Raw genomic sequence first — 21803 nt, 5'->3', positions numbered from 1 at the left:
ACTTTTCAATGATTTTGCACTACGCGTCGGATTTCCAGAGAGAATTCACCATGACATGGGGAGAGAATTTCAAAATCAGCTGATGGACCAACTACAAAAGAGCTGTGGTGTGCGAGGGTCCCACACAACTTGTTATCACCCCCAAGGCAACGGGAAGTGTGAACGGTTCAATAGAACAATATTATCAATGCTCCGCACCCTCACAAGTGAACAAAAGACTGACTGGAAGAGCTCATTAACAAAAATGGTGCATGCATACAACTGCACTCGCAGTGGGGTCACAGGGTTCTCCCCCTACTACTTACTCTTCGGAAGGTCCCCCCGCTTACCAGTAGACCTGCTTTTCAACCTACAGCCCAGAGAGGCAAAAGAGACTTACTCTGAATATGTGCAAAACTGGCAAAACAGAATGCGACAAGCGTATGAGATCGCATCCAAAACAGCGGCCCGAGAAGCTCTACGGGGCAAGAAAGGCTATGACAAAAGAATACATGGAGCCGACCTACAACCTGGTGGACGGGTGCTTGTGCGTAACCTGTCAGAAAGAGGCGGCCCTGGTAAATTGCGGTCCTACTGGGAAAGTAAAGTGCATGTGGTGGTGAAGAGAAGGAGCAGTGACAGTCCAGTGTATGAAGTAGCACCAGAGGGAGGAGGTAAAAGTCGTGTGTTGCACAGGAACCTCTTACTCCCTTGTGACAGTCTGCCCTTGGAGAAAGCAGAACCAGCCCCTGCAAAACAAGAGAGGAAAATACAGACACGGACAAGAACAAGGCAGCACCAAATCAACAAATCAGTGGAAGACTCAGACAGTGAAAATAGTGATGAAATTGAGCTGGTGTGTCGTTTCCCGTACAACCAAGAAGTAAGTCAGAGGGCGGCAGATTTGAATCCAGACGCAGAGCCATTTGCACCAGCTTTGATGGGGCAAGGCCGAGTACCAGGTCTTGAAGAGGCAGTGGCTGCAGAGACTGATGATAGAGACATCACAGCTGATGAAGATGGTGAGAACGACACTGCAGAGCCTGGGGAAAGGGTGCTAGAGTCATCAGAGGAAGATAATCCCGACCCTCCGCCAGCATCCAGCTATCCGCGGCGACACAGGCACCGTTCCAGAATGCTGACTTACGACGCCTTGGGTGAGCCGACGTGGGTGGAAGCTGGTGCCGAGAGCCTGCACGTCGTGAGTATGTCATCAGCCTGTGGACCACCGGTCATGTGGCGACCGTGGACATCACCAGACATTGAGATAATGGGTTGAACTCACATTAGACTCACATTGTTCTCATTAAGAGAAAAAAAAAATGGACTCTGGGAAATAGAGTGGTGGGATTGTATGGACTGTTTAATGTGGGGGAAAAAAAAAAAAAAAAAAAAAAGACAATTCTGGGAGAACATATTGAACTGATACTGTAACAAATGAAGAGACTGGTAACAGACTAAAAGAAGTGAGGCCGATATGAGTTCTGTTAAATTGGAGAGTTGATCTGATTGGGATCCAGAGTACAGTAACTGATGTGTAATGGTATAGGTTTAAATGTGCCAAATACTTTGATAAATGGGTCCTAATTGAATTGAATGTCAAGTGCCATTTTGAAATAAGTAATACCATTGTTTCAGTGAATTCAGTGAAATTCAATGTGTTGGGAAAGTACACTTTGGATAACTGAAATGTCCGGAGACATTTATTATTGAGGGGGAGAGTGTGGCACACAGAGTAATCAGGGGAAGGATATGCCACAGTTATAATATTTGCTTGTTTAATTTGCATTTTGTTTGATGCAGCTCAGGTCCAGTTCAGGTGATGTTTTCTGAGTGTTTTCTGCTAAGTAAGAGGTTTGGTTTATTGTTAAAAAATGTAGTTTTGTCCGTCGTGCGCCATGTCCAAGTCTCACCAGTAGGGGGCGCAGACGCTCCACGGAGCGTGGAGGAACGACGGAAGTCTGGTGATGAAGAGTCGGAAGAGGAAGAGTACGGACTCGAGGAGAAAGTTACCTGTTTTGTAGCGAACTTTGATGGTTGTAAACCGTGATATTTGCTCTTTCAAGAACAAATTAAAAACTTTAAATTAAATATGTAGTGGAGGACAGTTTCCTTCTGCACCACGCTACACTTGCTCTCTGGTAGCCACTGCTGGAATGAACTGAGTGGGAAACCGGGAACAGTGGGCGGCTTTCAACGATGCCAAGGGGACCGTGGTCCGTGGTCCAGGCGAAGTGTGGGAATGGACGGTTTGGCTGGAAGCTCATCAGGTTCTCAATGATACCGGAGATCCCTGAATACTGGCCAGCTCCAAAGCCCGCACTGCCAGCCCCAAAGCCAGATCCAGCCCCAGAGCCGTAGCCCGCCCCGTCAGCCCCAAAGCCAGATCCAGCGCTGCCAAATCCTGCACCGCCGGCCCGAAAGCTAGATCCAGCACCGCCAGCCCCAGAGCCGTAGCCTGCGCCGCCAGGCCCAAAGCCAGATCCTGCGGCGCCAGGCCCAAAGCCAGATCCTGCGCCACCAAAGCGGGTCTCAGTGCTACTGAACCCTCTATCAGAACCAGATCCTGTACCAGTTTGGCCTGAATACAGAGACAAGAACATCATGTTACGAGTATGGTGTCATAGTTCACGGGAGCTGATCAAAAGATGCTCCCCATGTTAGAAAAACCTGCTCAAGCTACTGGCTGAATATTTTAGTCACATCGTATTACTAAACAACCCCACCCCCCCAAAATCTTTAATTGAAAAAAAAAGCCAATACACATGTTTACTTACTTTTTTTGGTGGGGATACAAACTCCAAGGCCAAAGAGCAGGAGACAAAGCCACAAATCCCTGTTCACCAGACAACTTCAGTCATTTAGTTGGACTTTTTTTTTTTTTTAATTAACCACCAAAAGCAACAACTCACCTCACAACACACTGAAACACCATAATGCAATTTAACTTAACAGACTAAAAAGAACAGTTTAGTAAATGCAAGAAGAATGTCCAATGTCTTAAACTTAAAGTGCTTCTTCATGCCAGATAATTTTATACTGACGCTTCACCCGCTCTAATTAAGCTCATTATCGGCACCTGCTGGTGCTGTAGCTTCTCGGTTTTCACATCTATTCCAGATGGTGGCGCTAATGGACCTACAAGATGGTTGCCAACCGTCAGAAACAATGCAAGAAGAAGAAGAAGCTGTTGTGTCTTGTATTATGCTGATGTGTGTCTGGATCATAGACCCTATAAAACAATGCACAAAGCATTTGGGCACTTGACCCATTGGTTTCTGCAGACTGGTTTTGAAGCACATTTTTTTTTCATGTGATATCAGCCATGTTGCTTTAGAACCAATGGAAACACGGCCACCGTTTATCAAACAAAGTTAGCTCTGCTCCCAACTCCTTCAGCCAAACCCCACAGAAATATCTGCAGAGCTGCCGGCAGACATTTACACTGGAATATGCCGTTAAATATATTAACCCGACAGTGAAATTAAATATTTCTGTCCCAATTACCTCACACCGGGTGAATACAAACACTGTGTTGCTTCACTAAGGGCAGTATCATGAAGGTTACAGACGATAAAGTGATAACAGCTTGGAATTTGCTGAGCCAACTGTTAATCATATTAGAAATACATTAATGCTTTATATAAACAGCCCTTGTGTGGTACAACAAAAATTCACCCCCTCAGAGTTGTCATGGATGTGAAATCAAACAATTGAAATGAAAAAGGGTTTGTTGAACCAGGTTAGGGGCTGGACTACACGATTTAAGGCTTCTCGGGCAATAAGAGTTAGTTGAATTTACACTGCAAAAAATTTCAAAATCCAAAGAAATTGCATGAGCAGGTCCAACAAAAACTCAAGCTTTGCAAGTCATCAGCAATAAGGTTGATCCAATCAAATCTCAAATCAAGTTTTCAGGTAAGAGGCTTTCAAATTTGAAAAATTGTAAATGGGAGACTTCCAGTGGTGCCACCACGGGGTGGCCTGGGGTGGCCATGGCCCTCGCTTAAAAATTTGCTGGCCCCCCCACTGGCCACCACACTTGCCTAAAAAAAAAAAAAAAAACACTTGCCGGTCACATAGATTCTATCGTCAGTTATGCGTTTCATCCCAAATCATTTGGGCCAAATGCATATCAGCAGGTGTTTCTTTAAGTATTTCTGAGCCTGTATACGACAACAGTATAATACAATCCTGTAATGATGACTTTTAGTTTTGGTTCCCACCCCAAGAATTGAAGTAGCCCCATCTGGCCCCCCCTATTAAAGATATTTGGAGGCGCACCTGCCATCAGCCTCATCACAGTTGAACAGGTGATGCGGGAACTGAGGAAGACTAAGGTGAGGAAGGCTGCTGGCCCTGATGGCATCACCTCCAGGCTGCTGAGGGACTGTTCTTCTCTTCCGGCTCTCGGCGAAGGCGGACGCTTCTCTGCTCCTGTCCCTTATCTGTCTGCCCTGCTACTGCTTTTTGTCCTATCTCGTCTTCAGAGTCTCTACTTTTCACTCCTCCGAAACTCTACAATCATGGAATTGATTAACTGGTCTCTCAGCACAATCGACCACATTTTTGCGACGAGAAGTCAGGGGGTAAGGGAGCCCTCTTGCCCCGATGGGACATTTTTTGCGGGATACACAATGGATTCCTGGAAACATTGGAAACCATTGTGCCTGGCGATACTGTCTGTCGGGGACGTTGAAGATGCCTTCATAATTGGATTTATGATAGCAGGATTTCTCCTAATTGGAGCGGGGGGATTCCTCGTCTATCGACAAACGCGTAAGTCGTCGACAGCTGCTTTGGCCCTCTCCGAGCTGCCTGACTTGACTGAAGGGATAAGCGCTGCGACTAACACTCTGACTTTAACGCTGGGGGAGCAAGGCTGCAAGTTGGATGCGATTCTTGAACAGAATTGCAGGCTGGCGGCGGTCTTTGAGCTCATTGGCAAGATGGAGAATACTTTGGAGAAGTTGGAAGCTCGGCTTGGCGGGAATTGATCACAAATTCATCTGTTTGGAGTCACCATTGAGGAACCAGAGACTTAAGGCAGACGGAAAATTACTGGGAGCTGCCTGTTCTTTTCAATACAATTGTTGATTCTATAATCTGGCCTTGACAGAGCGGTTTGGCTGATCGCTGTAGTCACAATCTCCCTGGTGGAATGATAACAAGGTGACTCTGCCCCCACTAACCCTTCCCTCTCCAGATCATCCGCTGACCTGTTTTCAGAACTGTACCGAGCCGTCTGATAACATCAAGGACATTGGCTGAGGCAGCTCTGAGCGAAGTTCATGGACTCACCGCTACACACACACTTGCTGATAACCACACCTCCCTATTCTCAACGCCTTCCTGGCTATAAGTCTTGTGAAGTTGATGTAAATTTGTCATGTGCTTTCTGTGCTGAGGTGTTTTTTTGCACTTTCTCACTGTGTACATACACAGTGTGAAGATGCCTTTTTTTCCCTCCTCCCTCCCCCACCCCAATGTCACCCTTTCTCTGCTTTGTTCCGTTTTCGGGTTGCTGCTCGTTGTGGTCGACCGGCCGGCAGCTGAGCGGATTTACTGTACTTGTATTGCTGCTTAGTTGTCCTGAATTGCCCCTTGGGGATGAATAAAGTTTCTCTGAATCTGAATCGGAATCTGACCAGCTCTGTGCTGTACTCCTGCACATCTTTAACCTGAGCCTCAGTCTGGAGAGTTCCACTCCTGTGGAAGACCTCCTGTGTGGTTCCGGTTCTGAAGACTAAACAACCCAGGGAGCCCAACCCCTTCAGACCAGTAGCCTTAACCTCCCACCTGATGAAGACTATGGAGAGGATTCTACTCGGCCACCTGAGATAGTAGCTGGTTGACGTGATGGACCCCCTGCAGTTGGCGTACCGGCCTGACATCGGTGTGGATGATGCTGTCATCTACCTGATGCACAGGTCACTCGCGCATCTGGAGAGCGCCGGCAGCACTGTGAGAGTCATGTTCTTTCACTTCTGCAGTGCTTTTAACACCATCCAGCCATCGCTGCTCAGGGGGAAGCTGGAGGAAGCAGGAGTCGACTGTCACCTGGCTGCATGGACCATCGACCACCTCACCAACAGGCCGCAGTACGCAGGGCCGGTTCTAGAAAATGATGACTAGGGCTGCATCTCAGATCAGAGGGGGTGCACATGCCTGGCACATTATTCAACACTAAATTATGCATTTTCCCATAATTTCAAGCGGAATGATACTAGCAAAACAAGAATATTTAAAGTGTATTTCAAATGCTTTATTGCAGCAATATTGCTGCAGAACAAAGAAAATGCTACATTTAGTCTGGGCTACCTCACCCATCAGACAATCTAGCAACAGAAAATAAAACATAGAAAAATAAATATAACCATAAATATAAACTTGCTGGCGTGGTTGTGCTTGAACCACTTCCGCATATCCATCGTTACTTTGTGTTAACGGTGCAGCAGAGAGCAGCGTCTTGCTGGTGCAGGAAACTGCTGGATGCAGATGAGTGACGTTCACTGGCTGATTTATGGTTCCGTGTTGCACCAACGCAGAGGGTACGGCGTAGGGTATGCGGCGACGCGCAACGTACATGCGCGTCGCCGCGTATCCTACTACGCCGTAGACTACGCCGTCGATTTAACGCTGAACCCTAAATCAGGCTTAACGCGCGCACATTTGTCAGTTTTCTTTTCGTCTTTTCAACTGAGCATGCAAACACATAAACTGAGGGTGCAATGCTGATGCACCCTCGTAGAACCGGGCCTGGCAGTACGTGAGGCTCCGCAACTGTGTGTCTGATGTGGTGGTCTGCAGCACGGAGGCCCCGCAGGGCAAAGTGCTCGCTCCATTCCTCTTCACACTCTACACCTCAGATTTCCACCACAACACAGACTCCTGTCATCTCCAGAAGTTCTCCGATGACTCCGCCATCGTGGGACGCGTGTCCAGGGGGGACGATCTGGAGTACAGGGGGGTCATCGCCGACTTCGTCTCATGGTGCGAACGGAACCATCTGCGCATCAACACCAGCAAGACGAAGGAGGTGGTGATCGACTTCGTCAGGAACCCTCTGCCTCTTGCACCGGTGAACATCCAGGGACTGGACATTGAGACGGTGGAGGAGTATAAGTACCTGGGTGTTCACCTCAACAACAAACTGGACTGGTCTCACAACACCGACGCCCTGTACAAGAAGGGCCAGAGTCGACTCCACCTGCTGAGGAGACTGAGGTCCTTCGGTGTGTGCAGGGAGCTCCTAAGGACTTTCTATGACTCTGTGGTAGCGTCTGCCATATTCTATGCAGTGGTCTGCTGGAGCTGCAGGAGCTCGGAGAGAGAGAGGAAGAGACTAAACCGACTGGTCAGGAGGGCTGGAGAGGTTCTTGGTTGCGCTCTGGACTCTGCTGAGGAGGTGGGTGAGAGGAGGATGCTGGTCAAGCTGAACTCCATCATGGACAACCCTCTCACCCCCTACATGACACTGTGGGAGCCCTCAGCAGCTCCTTCAGCCAAAGACTGCTCCACCCGCTAGAGAAGGAACGCTACGGCAGGTCCTTCATCCCCACAGCCATCAGACTCTACAACAACCAGCTCTAGTCATTCAAGTGCAATAAACTGCTTTTCTGAAAGTGCAATAACCTTCTCCCTCTAAATACTTCACTAATATTTTTGTCTCTTTACATATGTATATATTATTCGTTTTTCAGGTTTAGTATTGCTTTTGTACATTGCTCATTTTTTATATTGCTCTTTTTTAATTATTTAGCTATTTATTAGTTATTATATTTTAGGATATACTATTTTATACCTTTTCATACTTTCGTGTATATTTTTTTATTTTTTTACACCATCTTTTATGGTGTGTCTGCTGGAGCAGCAGCATCACTGCAGCAGAGAGGAAGAGACTGGACAAGGGGGTGATGAAAGCCGGCTCTGTCCTGGGCTGCAGTCTGGACCTGGTGGAGGTGGTGGGGGAGAGGAGGATGGTGGCTAAGCTGTCCTCCATCATGGACAATGTCCCCCCCCCCCCCTTCATGAGACTGTCAGAGCCCTGGAGAGCTCCATCAGTGACCGGCTTCGTCACCCGCGATGCACCACTGAGAGGCATCGCAAGTCCTTCTTCCCCGCTGCATCAGACTGTACAACCAGGACTGATCACAGTAGCTAACGGACAATAAATAACATGTGCAATAACAAGATGCAATAATCATATGTGCAATATCTATGCAATACCTGTCTACCTCACACTCATTCTACCTGCTTTTTTGCACCGTTTTTCTTTCCTTTGCACTATTTTTTTATCTTATATTTTTTATCTTTTTATCTCCACTGCAATGATAATACTGTCAATATTTTGTAATTATATATATCTTTACTTTTTTACCCTTTTACCCCCTTCCCTGCATGCGTGTGTGTGTGTGTGTATGTTAAGTGTACTGCTGCTAACACGTGAGTTTTCCCATTGAGGGAGTAATAAAGGAATATCTTTTCTTATCTTATTTTATTTTGTAAAAATTGTTGATCGTGTGTGTATGTTTGCTGCTGCACAAGTTAATTTCTCCTCTGGGGGATCAATAGTTTATTCTATTCTATAAACAGGAGAAAAAAAATTAACAAAACTGGCAGCCCACCCTTGCTACTCAAAAGTAACTAATTTCAAAACATATACAAAGTTCTAAGCAAAAGGTGTGTCCGGTTGGGAGAGGAGAAGGATGAGAGCCTGCAGCTCCCTGGTGGATCCATCTTGGCTCTTTATGTATCCGGTGTTGTCAGTTTCAGCCAATCACCGCCCAGGACATGGAACCTTCCCACCAATGACCGCACGGCTGTGGCACACACCTCTCTGCATATTAAATTAACAAGAAAAGCACAGGGCCCACACACAGCAGACAGACTACAAAATATGACCACAGTCATAACACATGTGTGCACTTTTATGGAGCTGCTGCTTAATCTCATTATAATAATGACAATAAAGGCTTTCTATTTTCTATTCTACCCTGCCACGTCGGCGGGTGATATGATGAAGTGCTGTTACAGGTGTGGGGAGTGAATTGTTTGGAAGTAAAGTTCACCTAGTCATAGACTATTCTGTCTGCTCATCTCATTTTACTCACTTCCACAAGACTCTTTTACAGACTTATTGAAGTGTGAAGGCACACCAACTAAACGCTTGTCATGATACTTAAGTATCTGCTTACCTTTCAGACTAAGTCCTGTCATCCATTTACAGGACTGTCTCAGAAAATTAGAATATTGTGATAAAGGTCTCTATTTTCTGTAATGCAATTAAAAAAACAAAAATGTCATACATTCTGGATTCATTACAAATCAACTGAAATATTGCAAGCCTTTTATTATTTTAATATTGCTGATCATGGCTTACAGTGATTAAGATTCACAGAATATTCAAATTTTTTGAGATAGGATATTTGAGTTTTCTTAAGCTGTAAGCCATGATCAGCAATATTAAAATAATAAAAGGCTTGCAATATTTCAGTTGATTTGTAATGAATCCAGAATGTATGACATTTTTGTTTTTGTAATTGCATGACAGAAAATCACAATATTCTAATTTTCTGAGACAGTCCTGTATATCCATTTTAAATTCTGTAGGAAGATCTTCAGTGAGATTGTCCTTTTATTTAAGGGCCATCCCACGTAGTTTGACATCCTTTAGCGCTGCTGCAGTGATGGAAGTTATCAATGAAGTTTTCCCATCAATACAATCTTACAGGTTTTTGTTCATATCACATTTAACTCAGTGCCCTTTCATACTCCAGAACCTATTTTATGTTTTTTTTTTGTTGACAAAAGTACAAGACCTCAGGTTTATTTGATTTTATTTGAATGGCTTTGCTTCATTAACCTGCAGGAAGAAAGTAAGGTAACTGAATCAATTGTCATTAATTAGAAATAAAATCTTTCAGCGTGGCTGAATCAGAACAGCAATGTGATTCTGACTTGTGTGATTATTCTGTCTGACTAAATCAGAAGGAAAAACTCCATCGACGTAGGAGCATGGATGTATAAAATGCTTAGGAGCCACACAAAACCCATGCATGCCTGTTTAAACTGCTGCAGTTGCGGCCTCCTCCCGTCAGAGTGGAGCAGTGTCGCCGCCTGGTGGTCAGCTCCTGTCACTGCAACGCCCTGCTGGTCCGTCTTCAGCCTGAAACGACACAAAGCAGATAAACGAGGTGTGGAAACATGTTCTTTCTGGTCACCCCCCCCCCCCCCCCCCCCCCCCCCCTTTTTTTTTCCCGCCCTCCCCCTTTAAATTAGACTGCAATATGATGTACTAATTATCCTGATGTTGCACACTCTGGTACAGTAGGTGGCGGTATGCACCTAGTAACGTTGGTTATGATCAGCCAATAAATTTAGAAAAGAAGAAGAAAAGAAGACCCGCCCGCGTTTCCGTAGCGCTGCCGACGCTGCGCATGCGCGGCGCGGGCGGATGAACATTTCGCGGGAGATCGGCTAGCAGCGGTGCAGACTCCTGACACACGACTCCTGCAGACAGACGACCCCTCAGGACCAAACAACCCTCGGCAAGATGAGTTTGTGGCTGGACAAGTACCGGCCCAGCTCCCTGGGCAAGCTAGACTTCCACAAGCAGCAGGCGGCCCAGCTGAAGAGCCTGGTGAGAACAGCACTAACAGCAGCACTAACAACAGCACTAACCTGGACTAGCAGGGGATTACAGTCGCTGTTAGGGCTTATTGCTCCGTTTCTGGCCTGGTATTTGATCGCTGTTGGCGCTGGAAACCGTGACTGCAGTGAAGTTAGTTTTCAGTTGGATATTATTGCCATATATTGGACAGATATTGCTCTGGGTGAAACTGTAAACCAGTGTTTCCCACTGTCCTGCATGTTAATGTTCCCCTGCTTCAGCACACCTGATACCAGTACCTGTGTCATCAACAGAACTGTACAGACATTGATGACAAGCTAATTAGGACCATTAATTAGAATCAGGTGTGATGATGAAGGGAAACATGTAAAACATGCAGGAGTGTGGCTCTCGAGGACCAGGGTTGGCCGCCCCTGTTTTAGATGTTTCCCTTCATCATCACACCTGATTCTAATTAACGGTCCTAATTAGCTTCTCATCAATGTCTGTACAGTTCTGTTGATGACACAGGTACTGTATCACGGTGTGCTGAAGCAGGGGAACATTAACATGCAGGACAGTAGAGCCTCGAGGACCAGGATTGGGAAACACTGCTCTAAACAAACCCCTAAACAAACCTCTGGACCAGTGGTCCTCAACCTTTTTTCAGTGATGTACCCCCTGTGAAATATTTTTTCAGCCAAGTAACCCCTAACCAGCGCAAAGCACTTTTGGTTGTAAAAAAAGACCTAAAACAGAGCACTGTGCCATCAGTAACTGATTTATTAAACATAACAATATTGCTGCTATGCTTCAACCACGACTCCATCGTTGGTCCAAGTGATTGATAGGTGAAGCCAGGTGGCATTTGACAGGGTAGGTGGAACCATCCTGGTGTGGGGGATACTCTGGGGTTTTAGGATAATAAGTTGAATATTCTACTCCTGAAGATGAAATTCATTTTATGAATTTAGACTTATATTTTCCTCAATTATTTATGAAAGATTTATTTTTAAAGGTTTTTTGCATGGATGCTACTTTTTAGATGTATGTATATTTTAAAATCTCACGTACCCCCTGGAGTGCTTTCACGTACGCCCAGGGGTACGTGTACCCCCATTTGAGAACCACTGCTAAACAAACCTCTGGACCTGTAAACCTCCCATCCACGGAGGGTCCAGGCTCTGAGCAGCTGCATGGCTACATGAGATACGCCTCTTGGTTTTATATTTCAAATCTGTTCATAATTGTTATGTTTCAGTATTGGCTGGTTAGTAGAGGGCGCTATGGTGCCGCCCCCATCAAATCAAGAGAAGAAGAATAAAATTAAAATAAAAAAACATGCTGTAAGATGCATATAATCATTAAAATAAGGTGTTATTTCAGTCTGTGGGTGATTGTCAATGGTAACGTTTAAATATATATTTGGTTCCAAAATGTTTTTTATTTTATTTACTTCCAGAAGTAAGGGGCGCCGGTCAAACAGAATCCAGTGTAAGCTCTCAAATCTGTTCATAACTTTTATTATATATGGCTTTTTAGCTCAACAACTTTAAACATAGTATCTATGCTTATATCACACATTTTATTAAAAGTGTAGACACGCTTCAGCCCTCTGCTGTCTCTGTATTTACTGTAAAGTCCACATTAGTGTGTATTTGAGATGTTGGAGCAGCTTGCTGAGATTCTGACCCTAGTGAATGGAGGTTTAGAGGTTTCCCCAGAGCAATGTCTGTCCAATATCCAAGAAACTTCAGTCCAGTGAGACCGTGCTCCTTTTAATAACACAAGAGAATAAAAACGGGTTTCTGTGGTCAGAAACGTGACCTGCAGATCAACTTCTTTATAAAGACCTGTCTTCAGAGCTGCTTTAAACAGCCCCCCCTCTCTTGTCCCAGGTCCAGTGCGGGGACTTCCCCCACCTGCTGGTGTACGGGCCGGCCGGCGCCGGGAAGAAGACCCGCATCACGTGTCTGCTGAGGGAGCTGTACGGAGCCGGCGTGGAGAAGCTGCGCATCGAGCACCAAACTGTGGTGGTGAGTAGGGATGGATTAAAAAATTGATCACGATAATTTCTGGCATTTATCCCGATGACGATAAAAAAAATACCAATTCAACTCCATCTTTTTAACTATAAATCTATCTCCACATTCAGTCTTTGGAGCCCCCAAATCACTGCTCTAAAAGATACTAAATACTACTAAACTACACCAATTAAATTGAATTAATAAAAACCAATTAAATGAGTCCACCTGTACTGCAAAACTGTAATGACTCAAATTAAACAAGTTTGAAATGTAAGAACAGATTCAACATTTATTCAAACTGTATGGCTTAAACAGTGGGATAACAGTGCAAACAGCAAAAGTACCATTGTCCTTCAAGTTTTCTTAGCTTAATAAATAAAGATAACAGGACAAATAAATAAAAGTTCACTGAAAATAAAATACTATCAGTGATGACCTCTTCTAATATAAATAAAATGTGCAAATTAACCTGTGGTTGGAACATGCCACAAATTAGATACTACTGACATTTTTTTTCGTAATAGTTAATATCAAAATGTAACAACCATTTCCTTCCGTTGGGTAACAAAATAGTGCAAAGGACAACATGATGAAGAACAAAAATATATAGCCATCCTTTGCACTCACTGTTTTTTTGCAGACTCTGCACATAATAGATGATGTTTGCTCCTCGGCTCTCTTTTTAAATCCAAACCAGTTCCGGAGCTGGAGCCTCGTTTAACAACGAGCTCCTCGCTCTCAGGTCCAGTATATCTTCAATGGTAAAATATCGCCCATTCCTAGTGGTGAGCAGCAGCTGAAGGGTCAGCACATCTGCCCCCCTGCCCCTACTGCCCCGGCTCACTCTGCTCTCTGCTCTTCCTCCACAGGCCCCGTCAAAGAAGAAGATTGAGATCAACACCATAAGCAGCAATTATCACCTGGAAGTCAACGCAAGGTAACTAAAGAAGGGCATTTACTCATCTCCATGTTCTGAGACTCCACAAGAGTCCTTTTTTTTGTCCACTTTGATAGCTGTAGTCAGTACTCGCGTTGTAACGAAAAATCAGGGGGGATTTTATCATATGGGGGCAGATAATTTGTGCTGATTACAAATAATATAATATATTACAAATAATAGCAGTGACCAAAACACCTGCAGAAATACTGCAGGAATGACATAGCAGCAGTTTAATGCAGCCTTCTGTAAGCTTTAAATATCCACTGGGCTTACATCAAATACATCAAAACACAACAATAAAAAACTGTTTTCTGAACTTATCAATATGACTCTGTCCTTCACAGGATAAGTAAAATGGATCACTGCAAAAACTCAAAATCTTAACAAGATTGTCTTATTTCTAGTTAAAATGTCTCATTTTAGTAAAAAAAAATCTCATTACACTTAAAACAAGACTCATCACTGGAAAAAACAACAATTTTCACCTGTTTCAAGTAGATTTTCACTTGAAATAAGTAGAAAAATCTGCCAGTGGAACAAGATTTTTTTGCTTATAATAAGAACATAAATCTTGTCCCACTGGCAGATTTTCCTACTTATTTCAAGTGAAAATTTACTTGAAACAGGTGAAAATGGTCAAATAAGTTATTTTTCTGGTGATGACTCTAAATGTTGAAATAGCAGTAAAACCACATTCATTGATGAAATGACATAAGGGATGGAAAGGGGGGATGGCAGTTTTACAGGGGGGATGATTTGGACAATTTTTATTTCAGGGGGGACGCCATCCCCCCTCATCCCCCCTCAACTCCAGTACTGGCTGTAGTTACGTCACTGTGAAGATAGAGACAGGAGATTTGATGTTGCACCTTATGAGATGTTTTTGGTCTGTGTTACAGTGATGCAGGGAACCAGGACCGTGTGGTGATTCAGGAGCTGATCAAAACCATGGCTCAGTCCCAGCAGATCCAGTCCAACAGCCAGCGAGACTTCAAAGGTAGAAGAGACAAACATATCTGCACCCGTGTAACTTCTGAGTGGTACGATGTATCAGGTTTGGATCAGGTGTGAATAACGAGTCAGGGGTCGTTTTCCTGCATTTATTTGCTTCTGCAGAAGACATAAAAACACATTTAGCAGTCTTCTGGACCCTTTTCTGCACTTTCTGCTCTTGAACAAGTAAAATAACAGTGAAAAAAAGGGTGTACTCAAAGGCTGTGCAGCGCTGTCTGGTTTACATTACACAGCAGCCTGCCGGTTATACAAAAAGCTGGTAAACAAAAACATCCATAAAAAGTATATTAATGGTTAAAACAGCTACGAAATGTTAGTGGTATTTAAATTACACAATATGCGCCAAGAATGTCAACATAAACAGATCGTTTTTCAAAGAAAACCTGTAAAAAAAATTGCAGCAGTAATTGTTAACGCAACTTACCCTGATCAATGCAACACATGAGGAGCTGATGTAACGACCTACGGAACCCCAGGAGGGACAGAAACAGGTGACAGCCAAAGAGGTAGTTTCCTCAGGAGACGCAAATAAAAATAACAATAAAATAAAACAACTAATTGAGATAAAATTCACAAATATTCAACAAAATGAATAAATGATAAATAAAATCACCAAATACAATTTGAAAACAAAAATTATTCAAGTGCATTTTCCAACTCTGTTACAATGACTATTAAAGCAGCACTATGTAACTTTTCCAGCTTAATCTAATATTTCATCATCATCATTGTGATGGAACATCAACTTGCAACAGGTTTAATGAACCTCTGTCATGGTCTGAGGGGTCTGTATCACCTTCACTGGCACTATGTAACTTTGAGGAGCATGGTAGGAACCCTGCCACACTAAAAAACGACACATTTTTACGGCTTTGACTGCTTTACGGAATACGTCACTTCCCCCTCCTTCCCGATTCGTAGTCCAGACCAAAGCTGGGCGGGGCGTGGAGCGCAGAGCTCAGCAGAAGCTGGTGTCATGGCCCAAGCAGCGGAAAAACCCAAGAAAAGAAGGTTTTATCGGAGGAGGTGAAAAAAAGAAAGCGGGAGAGTAACAAGCTAAATGCCCGGACAAGAATAAACATCGGCCCGGCGTTCACTCGCTGGCGTGAGCTGAAAGACGAGGATGTCCGACAAGAGAGACAGAATTGTTACGATACAAATGTAAATGTAGAGTTCTATGTTCAATAAGAATCAAAATTAGAATGTTTTCACATACAGGGGATTCGTCTTGGGTTCTAGTATTTTTCCTGAGAACTGTAAAATTGTGCAGGGCTGATCTGCAAAATATAAGGAATGGGCATTGTTATTCACAGGTTATAAAGTATTTTTTCATTTTATCAGTAAGTATGTTGGACTACTAATTTATGACGAATTCCCTCTAAAAAACGTGACAGGAAAAAGGTGCAGTAGAAACGCTGAAACAGGACGGGGGGCGGGGGAGACTTCACTAATAAAACCAAGTTGGACTTAGTGATTTTCAACATCGTCATATTATATTGTTTACCCAAAAATAGATACATTACCTCTTCACTATCCATCCTGCAAACGACCGCTGAAAACAGAAAAGTGGTTTTGAAAGTCCGTCCCGTCTTATTTCATTCACTATCAAAACAAATGCAGCGACGGGGACAGGAGTTTTCCGGCAGTACGCGCTGGTGCTCATGGGAAACGTAGTGTTCTTTCTGGTAAAGCACTACCGCTTTTGTCCAAAGGAGCCGCCAAACTCAACAAAAGCTGAAAGTTACATTGTGCTGCTTTAAGTTGTTGGGTCACACCAACGTCATACGTTAGCTGGACCGTGGTGCGTCTCTTTTAGTGACTGGAACCATTTCCTTTCCAGTGGTTCTGCTAACAGAGGTGGACAGACTCACCAAAGACGCTCAGCACGCCTTGCGTCGGACGATGGAGAAGTACATGTCCACCTGCCGGCTCATCCTCTGCTCCACCTCCACCTCCAAAGTCATCGAGCCAATCAGAAGCCGTTGCCTGGCCATCAGAGTTCCTCTGCCGAGCACCGAGGAGGTAGGGAGTCTTTCTGTGTGTGTTCATAGAAGCACGTGGATTTTCTAGATGATTGAAGTGATTTTCCCTGCAGGTCTGCAGTGTTCTGACGTCGGTCTGTAAGAAGGAGGGGCTGCTCCTGCCGCCGGAGCTCGCCAAACACATCAGTGACAAGTCCGGCCGCAACCTCCGCAAAGCTCTGCTGATGTGCGAGGCCTGCAGGGTGCAGCAGTGAGTCTATAATCACTATTCTTCCATAGTTAACAGTAGCTGGAGAATTAGCCCTTTGTCAAGCCCCGCCCTCGTCGCTAGGTTGGACAAAACCAGCAGCTTCAAATGCTATCAGTCCACTGAAAACCCCTAGAAAACCCCCTAGAAAACTTTGTGCCTCAAGCCCCACAATACGGTTTGACGTACATGCACGAAAATCTGTACACACCTGTATCATGTCATATCTTAAAGAAAAGTCTCTTGGCGCCATGGCCGAAACCAAACAGGAAGTCGGCCATTTTTAATTAATCGTGTAATTTTGGCGCAATTTATGCCATTTCAAAATGTGCGTCTCAATCCTGCGACGATGCGCATTACTTTTCTCAGTCAAAAGCGTTACCGTGGCGACGATGGACGCCAAAAAGCGTGCCCCCCCCCTTCATCTGATTGGTCCATAGTTGATAAATTCTATTTTCTGCCATAACTTTTGAATGGTTTGACATAGAGAGTCGTGGGTGATGTCATCGGACATGGTTTTGAGTAGGCCTACTTGACCTTCATTGGCATGAATTAGCCCCACCCCTTAGTTTTGATTCTTTGACCTTTATTGGTGAAAATTGCACGTGCGAGGGCCCGTTCATTGCTGCTTGCAGCTTTAATTATTCCTTGGGTTGATAATGGCTTTCCCAGCTACTGCTATTGAAAACCAAACTTAGGCTCAGTAGATGTTTTGTCACCATTCTACGCTCAACTACACATTTCAGACCTAACCTAACCCTAAACCTAACCTAAACCCTGAACCCGAATTCTATCCGGTGACAAAACATCTACTGAGCCCAAGTTTCGTTTTCAATAGCAGTAGCTGGGAAAGCCATTATCAACCCAAGGAATAATGACAAAAATCTAGCGGGTAGACAGTATCATCTACTCACACCATTCAAGGCTCTGATTACACGTGACAAAACTGTCATCTCTCCCGTCCACTTCTGTTGTAAAAACTGGGTTTTACCTCCACTTTCATCCTCCACAAACGGAGGACAGGGGTGATAGCGCTCCGGCGTCACGCCGGATTTCCGGCATACCGAGGTGTTTGCGAGAAAAAAATAAATAAAATCAGGTTTGCCGTTTATTTTTCTTATGATATGAATTTTTCATATACCGTAATACCGGTGAGTAGCGCACACAACGTTGGGAGCGCCGCGCAGCGCGGCGGAACGTACTGCGCTGGACCCTGTTTGTGAGGGGACTGTTTAGCCAGTGAGCAGTGAGCAGAGCCGGCAGGAAAGAGTCAACAGTGCTGCGTGTCCGCGTGTAACCTAAATCTACCATGGCCTCAGCGTTAGGGCTCGGCCAGTGAGGCTTTATAAATATATGGGCTTCATAAATGTATTAAATATATGAGCGCGGAGTCGGCGAGAGCTGCGCGCGGCGAAGAGTACGAGCCGGGCGCTGTGAAGGCTGATTTATGGCTCCGCGTTAAATCGATGCGGAGCTTTCGCCGTAGGGTCCGCCGTAGTTCGCGTAACTCACGGCGTATGGGCTGCGTTGGTGTAACGCGGAACCATAAATCAGCGTTCCTGGTACGTTTTGTTAACTCAGAGCTTTATTGGCTTGTTTGTTAGCTTGCTGGTGTTTTTTTTCTCTCTGGGATTTTTGAGTTATTTATGAAGAAGTTCTGAGTTCCGTGTGAGCAGTACTGGAGTTGATGAGGGGTGATGTGATGGCACCCCCCCCCCCCCCCCCCTGAAATAAAAACGGTCCAAATCATCCCCCCCTGTTAAACTGCCATCCTCCTTTCCATCCCTTATGCCATTTCATCAATGAATGTGGTTTTACTGCTATTTCAACATTTAGAGTCATCACCAGAAAAATAACTTATTTGACCATTTTAACCTGTTTCAAGTAAATTTTCACTTGAAATAAGTAGAAAAATCTGCCAGTGGGACAAGATTTATCTTCTTATTACAACCAAAAAAATCTTGTTCCACTGGCAGATTTTTCTACTTATTTCAAGTGAAAATCTACCTGAAACAGACTGATTTATTGCTTGTGTAGTTGAAAAATACATGAGAACAGGACCTTGAAAAAAAATAATTGCATATTAAATCGCAATCGTAATATTGAGGGAAAAAATCGCAATTAGATTATTTTCAAAAATCGTTCAGCCCTACATTAGAATCATAAGTGCTGCCACTTCATTGTAAACGGCATCATTTTGTGAGGCCATGCAAACCTGTATTTATACTAGTGTGGACATTAATGTTTTTCTACAATTTTTCCTCCTCATGACAGTAAAATAGGCCATTCTAAGCCAATTTACTGCAGCAATTCCTTTCCAAATCATTAGAAAATGTGGTTAACACCCAGTTGTGCATGAAGGAAGAAAAAAAAAAAAAAAAACCTGATATACCGTGAAACCGATATAATTTTGAAAAATACCGTGATATAAATTTTTGGTCATACCGCCCAGCACTACGTTCGCGTATATCCGAGACACGCTTTCACTCAAAACCACACCAGTAGCCATACTTAAGCCAATCGGTAATAGTGTAGGGGGTGGTCTTGGGTTTTGGCCAATCAGATTGATTCTAGCCTCGCGTCACCAGGCTCCAGGCTGTTAACCGAAATCACCAAAATGAATGTGTTTAATTCTGTTTTCTATTGGCTGCATGTGGTGAGCTTGAACAACAGGACCATGGGTCAATTTACACCAGACTTACACTTTAAGAGGACAAAAAATGACAATTGTGTTGATCGGGGCATATATCTTGGCTTAGGGGCTCGCTTACCTCCCACGGAAAAAAAGTTCAGGCTCAGGATTTTTTTTTACTATCACCCCTGGGAGGATTCCGGCAAAAACCAGATCTTTTGATGAGTTTAGCTGATAGCACGGTGGAAGGTGTGGCCGTCCACATTTATCCAAAGCAGACATTTTTCGTAATTAACCGTTGGTTTTGGGATGTAATGTATTCCTGTGATTTAATCGGGGTAGCGGGTGCCACTTTTCCCAGCGCCCCAAGCACACCGCTAAACCATAGTAAGATAAATAAATAAACGTTAGTGGTCGTAGCTATGGGTCGTAGCTGCTGCAGAGTACGGATTGGATTTCTGCCAATTTGGGGATAAAAATACGCTGCACCCTCACAACACTAAAAGTAAAGTGTTCCTATTACAAATACCAAGTTTAAAAAAAATAAAATAATCCAGTGATTTAAAATTTGATACAAGTAAAAAATAGGCTTTTTCCATCGATGTGAACGAGAGAGACGGCTGTCCTGTCCAACCGGATAAACCGGATGCAGCAACTGAGGATGATTTTGACATGGAAAGCTCATATAGCTCATGTAAAATCAAAAGTGTGCAAAAATATTTTTGTTTTTCAATAAGGCTAAGTTTGTGTTAAATCATACAGTAATGAGAATTTTATATTGTTCATTAATTTTGTCTTATTTAACTTATTGTGTTGCAGTCTGGGGCAACACATATCCAACTAATATGAATCATTTATTTTTATTACAGAAAAGACTTAGAGTTATTTACAATACGCATTACAGAGAACACACCAACAGATTATTTATTGAATCAAGATTAACTGAAACTCCATGATTTGGTTAAATTACAGACTCTCACAATCATGTAACAGCTAAATGTAAAGCATTACCAGAAAATTAACAATACATGTTTACTTTCAGTTTAAATAATGAAGATAGTCGTAGAAAATGTAATTTTAAACATCTATTTGCCCGAACAACTTTAAAGCAGATGAGTGTTTCTGTTGTTGGAATTAAGTTATGGAATTTATTACATGATGATTTAAAGGGCTGTACAAACATATTTCAGTTTCAAAAGAAATTTAAAGAGAAAAAAATAGCAATGTATGGATGAAATAGTTAAAATGTATAATATATGCGTATGGAGACAGATAATCTTGGATTTTTTTGTTTTTCTTTCTTTGTGATGTTAACTAAGTAATTGTGCAGAACATCTGTTATTATTGTTCAATTTAGTTTTGAGGGAGGGGCAGGTAGAATAAGATTTTCTTCTTCCTGCTCCTTTCTGGTTATGGAATATGCTTTTGATTGTGTTGTCATTTTACTTGTTTGTTTTTTTTCTTTGTATATTTCCGTGAGCGGAATAAATAAAAATGAAATAATTTTTCTGGTTGGTCAGTCAGGAACCAATCAGAAGGCTCACAAAGGGTCCATTCAAACAGAATGTGTTTAGACTGTGATAATGTACCGCAGGTATCCGTTCTCAGTGGATCAGGAAGTCCCAGAGACGGACTGGGAGGTTTACCTGAGAGAGACGGCCAACGCCATCGTCAGCCAGCAGAGTCCTCAGAGGTAAAGAGGAGCAGAGCAGGAACCGAGGTGTGTGTGGTTCTGTCAGCACCAGAGACTTGATCTGTGTGTGTTGCAGGCTGTTGGAGGTCCGGGCCCGGCTGTACGAGCTGCTGACCCACTGCATCCCCCCCGACATCATCATGAAGGTGAGCTGTTCAGCCTCTCCTCCCACTCACTTAGGGTCAGTCCCAATCCCCCCCCTAGTCCTACTTTTCAGTCCTACCCCTAAATGTTGTGCGTTCCCGTGAGGGTAGTGGTGTCCCAATTCCTCTTTGCATGTAGGGCTAGTGGGGAAAACGAGGGCTAGTGTGTATGAATCTAGCCCTTCAGCGCAAGGGATTTCAGATGCTGACTCGCTGAACGAGGGCCAGAAACATTTCCCAGAATGCTTTGTCATCATTTACAGACTGAATCAAACAAAAAAACATGGCTGACATTTCTAATTTTTAGTGAATAAAATCAATAATTTGAGTTAGTTTCTGCATAAAAATGTGTTTTGATTACATTTATAGCAAGAAATATATATTTTACTTTCATAACATTCACTCAGTGAATGTACATAATCACTCGCTTGCTCGTTGTTGCGTTGTATCTTCAGATCTCGCCAGAATAAAGGCTGATTTATGGTTCCGCGTTACACCAACGCAGAACCTACGGCGTAGGTTACGTGTTGATTT

General features: G+C 43.7%; 1 protein-coding gene across 1 annotated transcript in view; it reads left to right on the top strand.

Moving 5' to 3' along the window:
* The first annotated feature begins 10422 nt into the window (after positions 1–10422).
* Positions 10423–21803, top strand: part of LOC133459549 (replication factor C subunit 3) — a 12418-nt gene continuing 1037 nt past the window's right edge. Inside the window, exons 1-8 of the mRNA XM_061739592.1 lie at positions 10423–10621; positions 12490–12627; positions 13488–13555; positions 14458–14555; positions 16413–16594; positions 16668–16804; positions 21028–21126; positions 21203–21272. Coding sequence (XP_061595576.1) covers positions 10535–10621; positions 12490–12627; positions 13488–13555; positions 14458–14555; positions 16413–16594; positions 16668–16804; positions 21028–21126; positions 21203–21272 — 879 coding nt within the window. The 5' untranslated portion in view covers positions 10423–10534. The remainder of the gene's footprint in view (positions 10622–12489; positions 12628–13487; positions 13556–14457; positions 14556–16412; positions 16595–16667; positions 16805–21027; positions 21127–21202; positions 21273–21803) is intronic.

Source organism: Cololabis saira, chromosome 14 (genome assembly GCF_033807715.1).
Source record: "Cololabis saira isolate AMF1-May2022 chromosome 14, fColSai1.1, whole genome shotgun sequence".
Classification (NCBI taxonomy): Eukaryota; Metazoa; Chordata; class Actinopteri; order Beloniformes; family Belonidae; genus Cololabis; species Cololabis saira.
This window is presented reverse-complemented; position numbering and strand designations above follow the sequence as displayed.